This window comes from Drosophila sulfurigaster, chromosome 2R, assembly GCF_023558435.1.
Source record: "Drosophila sulfurigaster albostrigata strain 15112-1811.04 chromosome 2R, ASM2355843v2, whole genome shotgun sequence".
Classification (NCBI taxonomy): domain Eukaryota; kingdom Metazoa; phylum Arthropoda; class Insecta; order Diptera; family Drosophilidae; genus Drosophila; species Drosophila sulfurigaster.
In genome coordinates, this window is record NC_084882.1 from 10,724,248 (window position 1) to 10,737,880 (window position 13,633).

Consider the following 13,633-nt stretch of genomic DNA (forward strand, 5'->3'; position numbering starts at 1 on the left):
CTGTTCTTGTTTTTGAAAAATTTTAGTTCTTTTTCAAATATATCATTATAAAACTTAAGTTAGTAACGTGGAAAACTTCTCCATATGTTTCGTATAATAATAATTGGTCTGTATCCTCTAGTAAGACGTAGTCGTCGTTTGAATAATTAATAATTTCCGAACCGCAAATCGGTAGTAAAATGCATAGAATCATGTATATGTTCATGCTAAATAGTAAAAATATATATATAAAAAAATATTAAAAAAGTAAAAAAGGTATTTAAAATTTTATGTTATCTTTATGAATTATTCTCTCTCTGTTATTTATTATTACTTTATTTCCCATGTTAAATTTGTTTTCTATTTGTTTCACTACTAGAAATTTCGAATATGCATCTACGCAAGTAATGAATGATAATTTTTCTGTTTTTAATAATATTTTGAATTTCATACAAATCTTCGGGAGTACAATGAATACCTGTTGTAAGATTTGGTTGGAGGAATTCTTTCAAAATGGCAATCAAATTATCGACCGTATCGTACTCTATAATGTGCCTTGTTTTATTAAATACTTCGTATTTCTCATGGATTGTGAATCTATTTTTTGCAATAAGCAATTGTTGTTTGAATTGGTTTAAAGGTTTATTAGTTTCCTCAATTATAATTTGATTACTGCTGTCAGCGGAATGTATTGTTTCAATATCGGACAACTCCTCAATGTTTTCGTTAGTTATTTGGTTTATAATAACTCTTGCAACGTCTGCAACGACGTTTGTTGCTCCTGGTTTATAAAATATTTTAGGAGAGAATTCTTCAATAAATGCATGCCATCTTTTCATTTTTGAATTAGGATTACGTGCAGATACTGCGAAAGAAAGAGGTTGATGACCTGTATGGATTTCTAGATTGGTTACTCCGTACAAGTAATTTCTGAGATTTTTTTAATGCCCACACAATGGCATATAATTCCCTTTCGTTGGTTGCATAATTTCTTTCTGTTTTATTCAAAGTTTTGGAAATGAAGGTAATTGGTTTATTATCTTGGGAAAGTACGGCTCCTATGGCAAAATCGGATGCGTCTGTTGTAAGGACAAATTTCTTTGAATAATCTGGCTGTGTTAATTCAACTTTTGTGATTAACTGGGATTTCAAGTTTTGAAAGGCTTGTATTGCTTCTTCATCAAGTGTTATTTCTGTTTTCCTTGAGATATGCTTTGTAACTTTTCCATTATGACCTTGTAAGTATTTGGTTAATGGTTTAGCTATGGCTGCATAGTTGTTTACAAATTTCCTGTAATATCGGGTAAGTCCTAAGAAACTTCGTAGTTCTCTTATATTGTTGGCGGAGGAAAATCTACTATTGTTTTGACCTTTTGAGGGTCTGTTTTTATAATTTTGTGGGATACTATATATCCAAGATTTCTTCTTTCCGGAAAAATTTAGATTTCTCTAAGGAAATTTTCATGTTTGCATTGAATAAGATTTCAATAATTTCTTGTAAATCATCTGAATGTTGTTTAGCGGTTTCTGAAAACACTATTATGTCGTCTATGTAAATGTGACATGTTTTGCCGATTTTATCTCGTAAGATATTATCCATTGCTCTCTGAAAGATTCTTGGTGCATTTGTTAATCCGAATGGTAATCGGAGAAATTCATATTTTCCATTGTTAATGGAAAATGCTGTTTTTTCAATGTCTTCGTTTTTCATCAGTATTTGATGAAAACCTGATTCTAAATCTATTGTTGAAAAGAATCGTGCTTTTCCAAGGTTAGATAATATTACTGTAGGATCAGGCATTGGATACCTGTCCGGAATGGTATTATCGTTCAGTTTTTTGAAATCGATTACTAACCGATTTTTTGGAGTACCGTCTGCGTTAAAGCCTTTCTTTCCTACTACCCATACTGGAGAATTGTAAGGACTTTTACTAGGTCTTATTATGTTTTCTGCTAACATCCTATTAATTTCCTTGTTAACAAAATTGTTAACTGAATGCGGATAAGGATATTATTTACAGTATATCGCATCATCATTCAACGTTCTTATTTCTCCTTTAATATCTGTTCTAAAGGGAAAACACGTTTGAATTTTAGAATGCTTTGTTATTATGTCTTGAACAATTTGTTGTTCCAGATTGTCCAAGGTTTCCATTTCATTTATTTCATTAGATGAATGGCTTGGTTTGTTTTCTGCGTTTGTCTTTGAGGATACCGACGTGTTTGAACGTCTGCTCTTTCTGAATTTCTTTTTTTATGAGTTTTACTTTGAGTGGATCATCAGCGTCACTTGATGACGATGATTCATGATCAGACACTTGCAATAAGGAAAAAGTTTTCCTTGCTTTATTTTGAACAATGTCAAAAGACTCATCTGAACTTTGCAGATTGCCTAATGTCTCTTGAGCATTTATTTCGTCATTTATTTTTTCAATTTTGTTGTTATAATATAGATTTCCCTTAGAAAGATCTATTATAGCATTAATACTTTTTAATAGATTGTAGCCGACCAGTAGGTCACCACACAGGTTTTCTATTTCGTAAAATCTGTGGCGTTTGCCGAAAATATTTATATTATGGAAATGCGTAATAAGGCTAAAGCCATTTACTGTTCTAACTCTTTTCTTAATTGCTAATTCTTCACCGTTATTATATATACCTCTTTTGATATAGCAAGCAGTTGCTCCAGTATCAATTAGTATTTTTAGGTTTTTATTTTCTTTCTTATCTATTCTGAAGATGAATGGGAGTTGTCCCCCTGTTCTTCTAAAAAATGGTCCTCATCAAGGTTATTAATACGCATTACTTTATTTGCTTGTTGTACAGAAGCAGAAGCATGATCGCGTTTCATAGGATGATAATGATTTTGATTATAAGGTTTATTTTGAATTTGAATCGATGGATCTATTTCCATTGGTTATGGTAACTGGTTATTACCTTGTACAGGATTTTGATTTTGGTTATTCACTGCTTGATTAAAACGGAGATTATTATTGTTTTTTTCCGTTATGATTGTTAAACTTTTTTGATATTTTGATTCACAGTTTCAGATTTCTTTTCCTGAACCTTTGAATCCGAGTTATTATTATTTTGCACTGTATTTGCATAATAATTGTAAGCAAAGTTTGCTCTTTGATGGTTTGCCTCTAGCTCTTGGGCTTTTGCCAAAGCATTAGGTACATTTTCGGGTTTGAGAGAAAACAGAATTTCTGACAAAGAAACCAGTGATAAAGATCCGCAAAGCGTTATCTCTATTCTTTTTGTTCATTTCAGTTATGACATTGGCATTGTTGCCATATGCCATGATTGTTTTATTCACCAGTAAGGTGAGTTTTTTATTAACCAAATTGTAGTATTCTAGCACGGTCATTCTGCCTTGCCTTAGAACACTCAATTCTTGTTCAATTATATAAATTGGACGTTTATCGCTATAAGCGAAATCCAATCTAGATAAGATGGCTTCTAAATTTAAGACTGTTCCATGATTCGTTAAGGTGTCATTCGCTTTCCCTGTCACTTTGTTTCTTAGGATAGTAAGCGCGCCTACGTATCTTCTACTATTTTCCTTATACATTTTCATTGCACCAGTGGCGGATTCACGCCAACTGACATATTGGTTAAAATTTCCCGAATACTCGGGAACAGATTTGACAACATCGAAAGATTCGTCACAACGAATTGAATCGTTGATGACTGTGGATGTATATTCTTCTACTGTATTTGTGTTAGTCGAAAGTTGCAATTTTAACTCTGCAATTTGTTCTTGAAGAGCCTTGGTTTGATTGGCTATTAATTTAGTAACAAGATCTGCCGTCAAATTATTGTTTACAGCCATGTTCAATTTTTCAAAATCACTTATCAATTCGTCCAGGGTTTAATGATTTATTTTACTTATAGACAATTAAAAATAACTGAAGCTCACTTGGCTCCCGTCAGAGGTTGGACTTCCTTCTTGTTGTTTGTAGTCTTCCTTCTCTTGGATGATTTTGGACCTCCTTCTTTTGGATGATTTTGAGTTATGTTCACATAACTTATTTGATGTTTTCTTTTTTGGATCACTCTCACTTGTCTGAGTTTTCGAACACACGTCTTTTCCAATTTAAAGGAAATTTTTAATGCTCTTGTTAACTTGTGTTGTTTAGCACTTGTTTCGTTTTCGGAACACACAGTTTTTCCAGCTATAGGAAATTTTTTGATGCTCACTATGATTTGTGCTTTAAGTAACTTTGTCACTTGTTTTGTTTTCGGAACATTGATGCTCACTATGATTTGAGTTCAAGTAACTTCGTCACTTGTTTTGAGTTTCGGAACACATGGTTTTTCCTGCTGTAGGAAATTTTTTATGCTCACGATAGTTTTGAGTTTTTGAGTTCGAGTAACGTTTTATATTATTGGTTACTTTTGATACCGACAACGGATTCTTTTTTGCCTCGCGATACAAAGGATTTAGTTACGGATCCTTTTTTGTATGTTTTAACACGAGCCCCACGTTGGGCGCCAATTAATCAATTCAGTTGTACTGAATAGAAAATATATATTTGTTTGTTGGGAGCTGCAAGCTTCCGCTTTATTCGGATATCAAATTAGAACTAAAGTACAAAAGTGGACTTATGCTGCAAGTCAGCTAAGATGGGACAAAGCTTCTTTATGTTTACAAAACGGATGATGAAATCAAAGATCGAAGTGTGAAATGCAATTGTGTTTACAATTGCGTTTTGACATGTCAGCATTCGCTGTTGAGTTTACATTTAGGTTTGCTCATTATGATCTGGGCTTTACGTTAATTGTGTTTATGCTAAGGCATAATTGTTTACATAAAAAATGACTGCGCAATTTGAATTGGACTAATTGGACATATGCTGAAGTGAGAAATTGAAAGTGTTTATATTTCCAATAAGATTTGTTATGTGAGCTGGGTGATAACTTACATACATATGTATGTATGTATGAGTGTAGGCTTGTGTGTGTATTTGATGGCTTGCTCTGAACGTTTTTTTTTTATTGGGGTGTTAATTGTATATGAGTCGTTTTTTACTTCTAGCAAATCTTATCTTATACAAATTATATATGCATGGCATGCATAAGCATGAGAGAATATTAAGAGATTCACTCACACACGATGTTGAGTCAACAAGGGCTACCAACCAGCCAACCATATATGTATTATTTATTTATTGTTATTAATTATTTTTTTTTAATTTCTCACAAACTTACATAACTAAATTTTTGTTTTATATTTCCATATGCCTAAATATGTATATTTTTTTATGAATATGAATAAGAAACTTATGTTTTATTAGATTAATTTGTATGAAAGCTGAAAGTTATATTTTTCTTTCTGGATTAAAATAAAACAATTTTAATGTATGCTTAGCAACCCTAGTAAAACCAAACAATTATTATAAGACACTTAACATAAGTGATCGGTTAGCTTGGAAACGTAAATAAACTTTCACACCTATGAACATACATACATATATGATCGAAATGTTTAACAACATGGTTAATATACATATGTATAAACACACTTAATATTGTTTTTGCTTTCACTCCATTCGATCGAACTCTTTGTTGAGTGCGTGAGTTGGTTCGCTCGAAATATTCGCAGTAGGTTTTCACAAGCCCAATCAGTCTGTCGGTTGCCCCTCTCTGGATCGTATCATACCAAATTTGTTCCGCGATTATTCTTATCGGGGCATTTACATATTTATTTTTTGTTTCACTACTTCTTTAAAAATTGTGATTTCGATTTAAACCACAATTTTGATTTTTTGTGGTACGTGTTTTTATTTCGTAATTTTGTGATAACATATATATATATAAAACTTTATACGAATAATACTAAGTATATGTTTCTGGAAATATATATATATATATATATAGTATATACGATAACGCTTTGCTAAACTTGCTACGTGTCCGATGAGTGTATTTTTGCACCTTTACAAAATATATCTTTGGTATCAAAAATATTGTGGATTATCGAGTCAATATAAGTGTTAAGACAACGATTGTTTTAAATGTAATTAATTATGTATATTATACTAAATCTTGCAGATATTTATTAAAGGGGTCAAAAATCTGTGTTGAAACCGCAATAAAAACGAAATATTTTATGATTGATCAAGATTCACAGCATTGCTAAGTATCCACAGAAATTTCTTATTAACTTAGGTAAAATTCCAGTTATCAACACCAATAATAATATCCATTTTGATATATTTTCAATATATTAACATAAAGTCATACATCGAATTATGGACGATTTAGTTACTGTAAATTTCAATGAAATACAATCGGATGAAGAGGTAGGAGAATATTGTCATTCTGAAATAATTACTTCAGCTTCAATTCTTCATAGCTTGGAAGAGGTAGCTATGGTGTTGTCCAAAAAGCATCGTGGAAAACTGAGTTAGAAGTGAGACAAATTGCTGTGAAAATAATTGAAGATAAACAAACCGAGAATATTAATTTCGAAAAAGATATTCACCGAAAAATCCAGAATCTACTAAAATGTATCCATCCCAATATCATAACGTTGTATGGAGTCTCTAAAAACACCAAGAATAACATTTGTTTACTGTTTGAATATGCGGATTGCGGATCTCTCTACGATTTACTGCATCGCAAGAACTTTGAAGTTTCATTCAACGGGAATCTTGATTGGATGCTATAATGTGCCAAGGTATTATGTTAAATGTTCTTTTATTTTCCTTAATACATTGTCTTTTTAGGGAATAGACTACTTGCATAACAAAACAAGTAAGAAAGCTACAGTCGAGTGTACTCGACTGTGAGATACCCGCTACCCATTTTGAATAAAAGCAATATATTTTGCGGTATTATTCATAAAATATACCAAATATACTACAAAAATACTAAAAATATACCAAATGGTATATGTGGTATATAAAGATAGTACTGCATTCAAAATATACCATAGATGGCAGAATATACCAGATTGTCAGTCAAAGCAACTAAGACCCCTAGTAAGTAGGCGTTTTTGCCCATACAAAAGTATTTCTTTAATAGCTTCCACAATTTTTTGTCTGATCGCAACTAAATTTTCAGGGATCATAACTACTATAGTTATACTGTATATACCAAAATTCGTAACTCTAGCTTTAAAATTACGCTTGTTATTCGATTTTTTTGATTTGCAGGGGCGGAAGTGGCCGTGCCAAAAATTTGAAACAAACTTGATCTGCGTGCAAACATAACAAATGCTGTCGAAAAAAAATTATAGCTCTATCTCTTATAGTCTCTGAGATCTAGGTGTTCATACGGACAGTCGGACGGACGGACAGACGGACATGGCTATATCGTCTCGGCTGTTGACGCTGATCAAGAATATATATACTTTATGGGGTCGGAGATGCCTCTTCTACCTGTTACATACATTTCCTGCCGGCACAAAGTTATAATACCCTTCTACGATATGGGTAGGGGGTAAACATAGTTCACCGGGATCTTTTTTTTTTTTTTGAGGACTTTGCTTTTATTTATTGAATCTTCTCTTAAATTTTGAGACTAACAATAAGTTTACGAATCTTAACATTAAAATTTAGCTAACAGTGTGTTAAAAACTGCATTCTGGTTGCGCGTCCCTCAAGTCGGTCGCTGGGTAGGTAAGTCATTACGACGAAGACGTGATTGGTTGCTCAACCTTGTTAGACCTCTCGCCAGGTGGTTAGGGTGCAACAGTAGCTTGGTAAAGTACTTTTCCTTCTGTTCTGCGATCACTTCTTTGACTGGTAGGATGTTTAAGTCGCGTTGTATGTTTTCGTTGCGAACGTACCACGGTGCCCCGGTGATGGTTCTCAAGATCTTTGACTGAGCTCGCTGGACTATGTCAATATTACTATTGCTGGCATTCCCCCATAACTGGGAGCCGTACATCCATATAGGTTTTAGTACCGAGTTATACAGCAGGACTTTATATTCAAGGCTAAGGGGAGACCGAGCGTTGATAAGCCAATGAAGGCTGCTGGCTTTTAGCTTTAGATGTGTTCTTTTCGCTTCAATGTGCCGGCGCCATGTGAGTCTTCTGTCGAGGTGTACTCCTAGATATGTCACGTCGTCTGCTTGCGGGAGTAGAGTGTTGTTTAACGTTAGCGGCGGACAGTTTTGCCTGTTCAGGGTGAATGTAACGTGCTTGCATTTTTGTTCGTTCACTCTAATTCGCCAATCTGATAGCCATTTTTCGACATCGATTATATGAAGAGCTAGCTGCGCAGTTGCTTGCCTCGGGCATTTTGAGCGGCTAAGAATAGCTGTATCATCAGCAAACGTAGATGTTGTTATTCGTGTACTTGTCGGGATGTCTGCTGTGTAGAGGACGTATAGTGTTGGCCCTAGCACACTACCTTGGGGAACTCCAGCTCCAACAGTGAAGTCATCAGATATAGCAGTGTTGCATCTCACAACAAATTTTCTGTCGTAAAGGTAAGACTCTAAAAGCTTATGGGTGTTGCTGGGGAGCATTGTCTTGATCTTGTACATTAGACCTTCTAGCCAGACTCTATCAAATGCTTGAGAGACATCTAAAAATATGGCAGTACAGTACTCTCGTTTTTCGAACGCGTTCCGAATTTCTGATGTTATCCGGTTGACCTGCTCAATTGTTCCGTGCTTTTCACGAAACCCAAATTGATGTGACGGAATTCCTTCCTGGAGTCTTAGGTATGTGTTTATCCGTATCAAAACGCATTTTTCAAAGAGTTTAGATAAGCATGAAAGTAGGCTTATAGGTCTATACGACGTGGGGACTGTGTGGTCTTTTCCCGGTTTTGCTATCATTATTATAATTGACTTTTTCCATCTCACTGGATAGTAGCCAAGTTTTGCGATGGTATTGAAAAGCTGGGTGATAGTGCAAACGACGCAATATGGGAGCTCGATGATCATTTTGGGAGTTATGAGGTCGCAGCCCGGGTATTTTTTCGGATTCAGTTGATTTTTGATGATGCTAACGATTTCATTTGGGCGAAATTCAATTGGCTCATGTTGAAGCTGAGGCTCGTTTGGGAAAGTCGGCAGAGTAAACGCACTCGTGGCAGGATTTGGTTGAAATACATTTTTAAGGTGGTTGGCAAACGTGCTGGCTCTGTCTGCATCGCTACGCGCCCAGCCTCCTGTGGGATTTCTAATAGGCATCACGGTTTCTTTCGGTGAGCTCAGAGTTGGGTGAGCTCTCCATAGTGAGTTTTTCGTACTAGAAGTACACAATTGCTCCATGTAGTGGCGTTGGACATATGCTTCTTCTTGCTGTAGAGCTTTGGTAAGTTCACGAGAGGAATGTCTTAAACGTTGCTTAGCAGATGGCGATCTGTTAAATTGCCACTCTCGACGTAAGCGTCGCTTTTCGAGGACGAGCTGCTCGATTTGTAGATTTGTCTTCTTTCGATTGCTTTGTGTATTTATGGTTTGAGGTGTTGAAGCTTGGGCTGCAGAGACAAGTACAGACTCCAGTGAATTAACAAAGCTGTCTACGTCGGCTTCATTGTTGAGATGGGGACTTAGCTCAATGTGTGAGCTAATATACTTTCTGTACTTAATCCAATTGGTTTTCTGTGAGGTCAAATTTAGTGATTGTTCCAATGTTCATGGATGCCGGAGTAGAATAAACAGTATAGGCGAGTGATCAGATGAAAGATCCGAAAGGCATTCGGCGCTTATCAGATTTTTTGGAATGTTTTTGGTGATCGCAAAGTCTATTACATCGGGCAGTTTTTTTGGGTCTGCCGGCCAGTATGTTGGTGTGCCAGGAGAAACATAGTCGAGCTTGTTCTTGGCGTTGATAATGGCATTGTAGAGCTGCTTTCCTTTTGGAGTCACGAGACGAGATCCCCAGTGTGTGTGCTTGGCATTGTAGTCTCCTGCTGCTATGAAGTGGTCTCCTAGTGAGTTGAAAAACTGCATAAACTCATCTTCAGCTATAGTGAAGCGCGGGGGGCAGTATACGGCGGCTAGTGTAAGTTGGTTGCCAGTATTTAGTTTTATATTTATAGATGTGGCCTGTAGGTAGTTTTTAGCAAATTTGTTATGATAGTAGTGCTTAATACGGCTTCTGATTAGAATTCCAGTCCCACCATGTGCTTTACCGTCTGGATGATTTGTTCCGTAGAAAGTATATCCTCGTAGTTGAAAATTGTATTTGTTTGTAAGGTGTGTTTCTGAAAGCAGCATTACGTCGATTTGATTGTCGAGTAGGAATTGAGCTAACTCAAGTTTATGCTGCGAAACGCCGTTAGCGTTCCACGTAGAGATCCGTAGGGGAGTCATTATTTGGATTGTTGTGTAACCAGCATTTGAATCAAAAGATTTTGGTTTCGCATTAAATCTTGCATAGTTGTGCGCATAAATGACATAAATTCTGTTAGGCTTTGTTGTAAGCTGCATATCATAGCTTCGAAGTGGCTATTTGACTGCTCCGGCGATTGATGCTGCTGAGCCATGTTCGGTTCTTGGTATGCTGATTGCAGAAATGAAATTTTTGGGGCAGGGGTAGCCGGTCCTGATTTTAAAGCGCTTGCGTATGTCACTCTTTTTTCAGAGTTAATAGGTCCTAGTGAGGATCTGGCTGCAGTCGAGAAGAAAACTTCAGGGTTTGATCTGGAGACGTGCAATGTTTTATTTTGGGTGCGGGCGGTAATTCCTTTCTGGTGGATGCGGCTTTTCAGATCCTTATAAACTGGGCAACCTCTATAGTTAGCAGTGTGATTGCCACCGCAGTTGCCGCACTTTTTCGAGTTGCTGTCATCTTTGCTCGCTGGGCAGTGTGCGGAGTCATGAAGCTCTCCACAAACTACACACACCGGGCGCAGTTTACAGTAAGACCTTGTATGACCGTATTCTTGGCAGATCGCACATTGTACCGGACCATTGCGTTTGTGCGGTTCCTCGACTGTAATTCGGCGGTGCAGCAGGAACTGAAGATTATATATAGGGTGCACTTCGTATTTCTTCAGGGGCCTATTTTCTGGCTCGAGCTCAACCTTAAAGAGTGGCTTCGGCTTTCTATCCCTGTTAAGGATATTGAAGACTGTCTTTGCGCTAAATCCCTTCTCTTGTAGTGCCTTTGTTATCTCTGCAGGCGTTACTTCAGATTCTATACCCTTAAGTACGACTTGCAAGTCCTTGCTGCTTTTAAGCTGATACGTGTAAAAGTTCTTTTTATTGTCGGTAAGATATTTCGATAATACTCTGTAATTGTCTTCAGACTTCATTTGAACTTTTGTTTCGTGAATGTTGCCCTTTACAAGGGGTATTATGTGGAAGTCCTTGCCAATAAGCTCAATAATTTTGTTGACGAGAACATTGGAACTTTTTTCTCGTATATAAATAGGCGGAGGCTTCGGCTTCCTTTTCTCGACTTCAGTAGATTCGGCCGCCTCATCCTCATAAGCGTCTGCCAAGATTTTGAATCGGTTCGAGTTCATGTCCGTTTCTATTGCAGCTAGGCTAGCATTGCCACGGGTTATTTTGCGTTGAGAATTTAGAGGGCTCATCTTCCTTTTAATTTGAATGTAGCGATCCATACCAGTCTGCACAGCCGGCTTAATAAGTTCATTGTTTTTGTTCTGTTTTTCGGGCAGCGCAGCGACAGATGTAGTAATGTTTGCGCTGCTAGCTGATGATGTCGTTAAACGCGCTGTCGATACAGTTGCGGTGCTGGTTACTGCGTTCTTAGGCTGCGGAGACTTCGATGGAAGCGAGGGAGAGCATGAGCGCGCTCTATTGCTCTCTACGTTTAAGAGGTCGGTCGAGTTGGGGGTAATTGACCGCACTTGATCAGAGCTTTCATTATTTTCGGTCGCTTTAAAAGAGAAGTACGCGTTGTTTCTTTGTTGTGAGAGCCGTCTCTCGTCTTGCTCACGGTTACGTTGTGCACGAATGTCGTTTTGACTTATTGTAATCGAGATTGATTAGTTAGAGTTTTAATTGTTATGATTTATATTAATTAATTAATCAATCAATATAAACATTAGCGATTTCATCGCAAAGAGCGTCTTTTCGCGTTATTGTAGATTTTTTTTAAACCAGTCACTGCACTTATGTGATTTTATTGAATATTTTTTCCCGGAGCACAATAAATACACGTCTGCATGCGACGACGGTTATATATCATTGGATCTTAAAACACACAACCTCTTACTTTTCAATGGGTATCGCACATTGAAAATATGCGATTTTGGTACAGTTAAAGAACTTGTGACAATAAATACCGAGGTAGTCGGGACTGTTTGTTATATGGGACCAGAAGTTTGTGTATGTATATACATGTATATATCTTTGTATTTTGGACACAATTAATGTTTATTTTTTTCTTACTTCCATAGAATTTCAATGGAAAATACACTGAAAAGTGTGATGTGTTTAGCTTTGTCAAGGAAGAAGCCATTTTACGAATTTAATAATTTACATCCATTGGCACCCCAAAAAAAAATAATTGAAGGTAAAAACAATTCATATAAAAATATTCCATTAATTTTATTTCATTAAAATTCTAAGATAATAGTCCAAAAATAAATCACATGATGATTTACGAGGATTCCGATTGCATTAAACCAATAATAAATTGCTGGGATCATGATCCAGAAAAGCGGCCAACGATGAAAGAGCTGTGTGATTTTCTTCCTATTTATGACATATACATATTTTTAACGAAAGATGTAAGAAGAAATAGTTAATTCCGACAGATTCACTTCTAATATCGCTAAGTTTTATTAATAGATGAAATTTGGAGGATATTGTGATTTTTTGAGAGCAAATTGGCAAAACAAAGAAATTGTTGTACAACGAATTAAAGACTATATTGAAGAAGACGAAAAATCTTTCTTCAAAGAAATTCGTTAAAGTTGAACCATCCATATATTGTAACATTATATGGTGCCTCCAAATATCCCGACAATAGTTTATGCATATTTTTTGAGTTTGCGAGTTGTGGATCACTCTATGATTGTTTGTATCATACAGAGTATAACATTTCATTCAATCAGAAGCTGCGTTCGATGTTGCAATGTGCCAAGGTATGCTAAATGATATTTTTATACCTGTTTTTTTAACTTAATAATTGCTCTAATTTTTTTAGGCCATGAAACACATGCATGGCAAAAAAATAGTCCATCGATCTCTAAGTACGCGCAATTTATTACTATTCGATAAGTATCGTGTATTAAAAATAAGTGACATTTATCAAGTGAAGAAATTTCGTATTGTGCCAGATCGCTATTTGGCTCCAGAATACTGGGTAATTATTTTTCATGTAAGAATACAATACATATTTCCTATATATCTTTTATTCATATAGGATACTAATGAAATATATACAGAAAAGTGAATTACATTTAGCTTTGGCATTATTTTTTTGGAAGTAACGATTAGGAAACGACCGTTCGAAAAATTTGGACCTCAAAATATATTTCAGATTGTAAATAATATAAATAATGATACGTCTTATAAATTATGATCAAATATTATTTTATATTTCATAAGTTTTCAGGTGATCGTCCAAATATATATGACAGTAATAAACAATTCAGATCGTATAATGCAAACAATAAAAAATGCTTAAATCTAAATCCAGAAAATAGACCAACTATGAAACGAATTGTGTCTTTTCTCGGATGCGATTATAGGCTTTGCATTAATT

The 13,633-nt window shown here is 35.7% G+C and overlaps 1 protein-coding gene across 1 annotated transcript; it reads left to right on the plus strand.

Moving 5' to 3' along the window:
* The first annotated feature begins 5,977 nt into the window (after window positions 1-5,977).
* LOC133838853 (mitogen-activated protein kinase kinase kinase 7-like) lies at window positions 5,978-6,732 on the plus strand. Its single transcript, XM_062270084.1, has 2 exons — window positions 5,978-6,287; window positions 6,341-6,732. Exons 1-2 carry the CDS (start codon window positions 6,237-6,239, stop codon window positions 6,653-6,655), a joined length of 366 nt encoding a protein of 121 aa, XP_062126068.1. The 5' UTR covers window positions 5,978-6,236; the 3' UTR covers window positions 6,656-6,732.
* The last annotated feature ends 6,901 nt before the right edge of the window (window positions 6,733-13,633 follow it).

Excerpts from the sequence above, each read along its gene's own strand:
- LOC133838853 (XM_062270084.1), top strand. The coding sequence starts at position 6,237 with ATGGACGATTTAGTTACTGTAAATTTCAATGAAATACAATCGGATGAA. Across the intron at positions 6,288-6,340 it reads AAATACAATCGGATGAAGAG|CTTGGAAGAGGTAGCTATGG; the intron begins GTAGGAGAATAT and ends AATTCTTCATAG.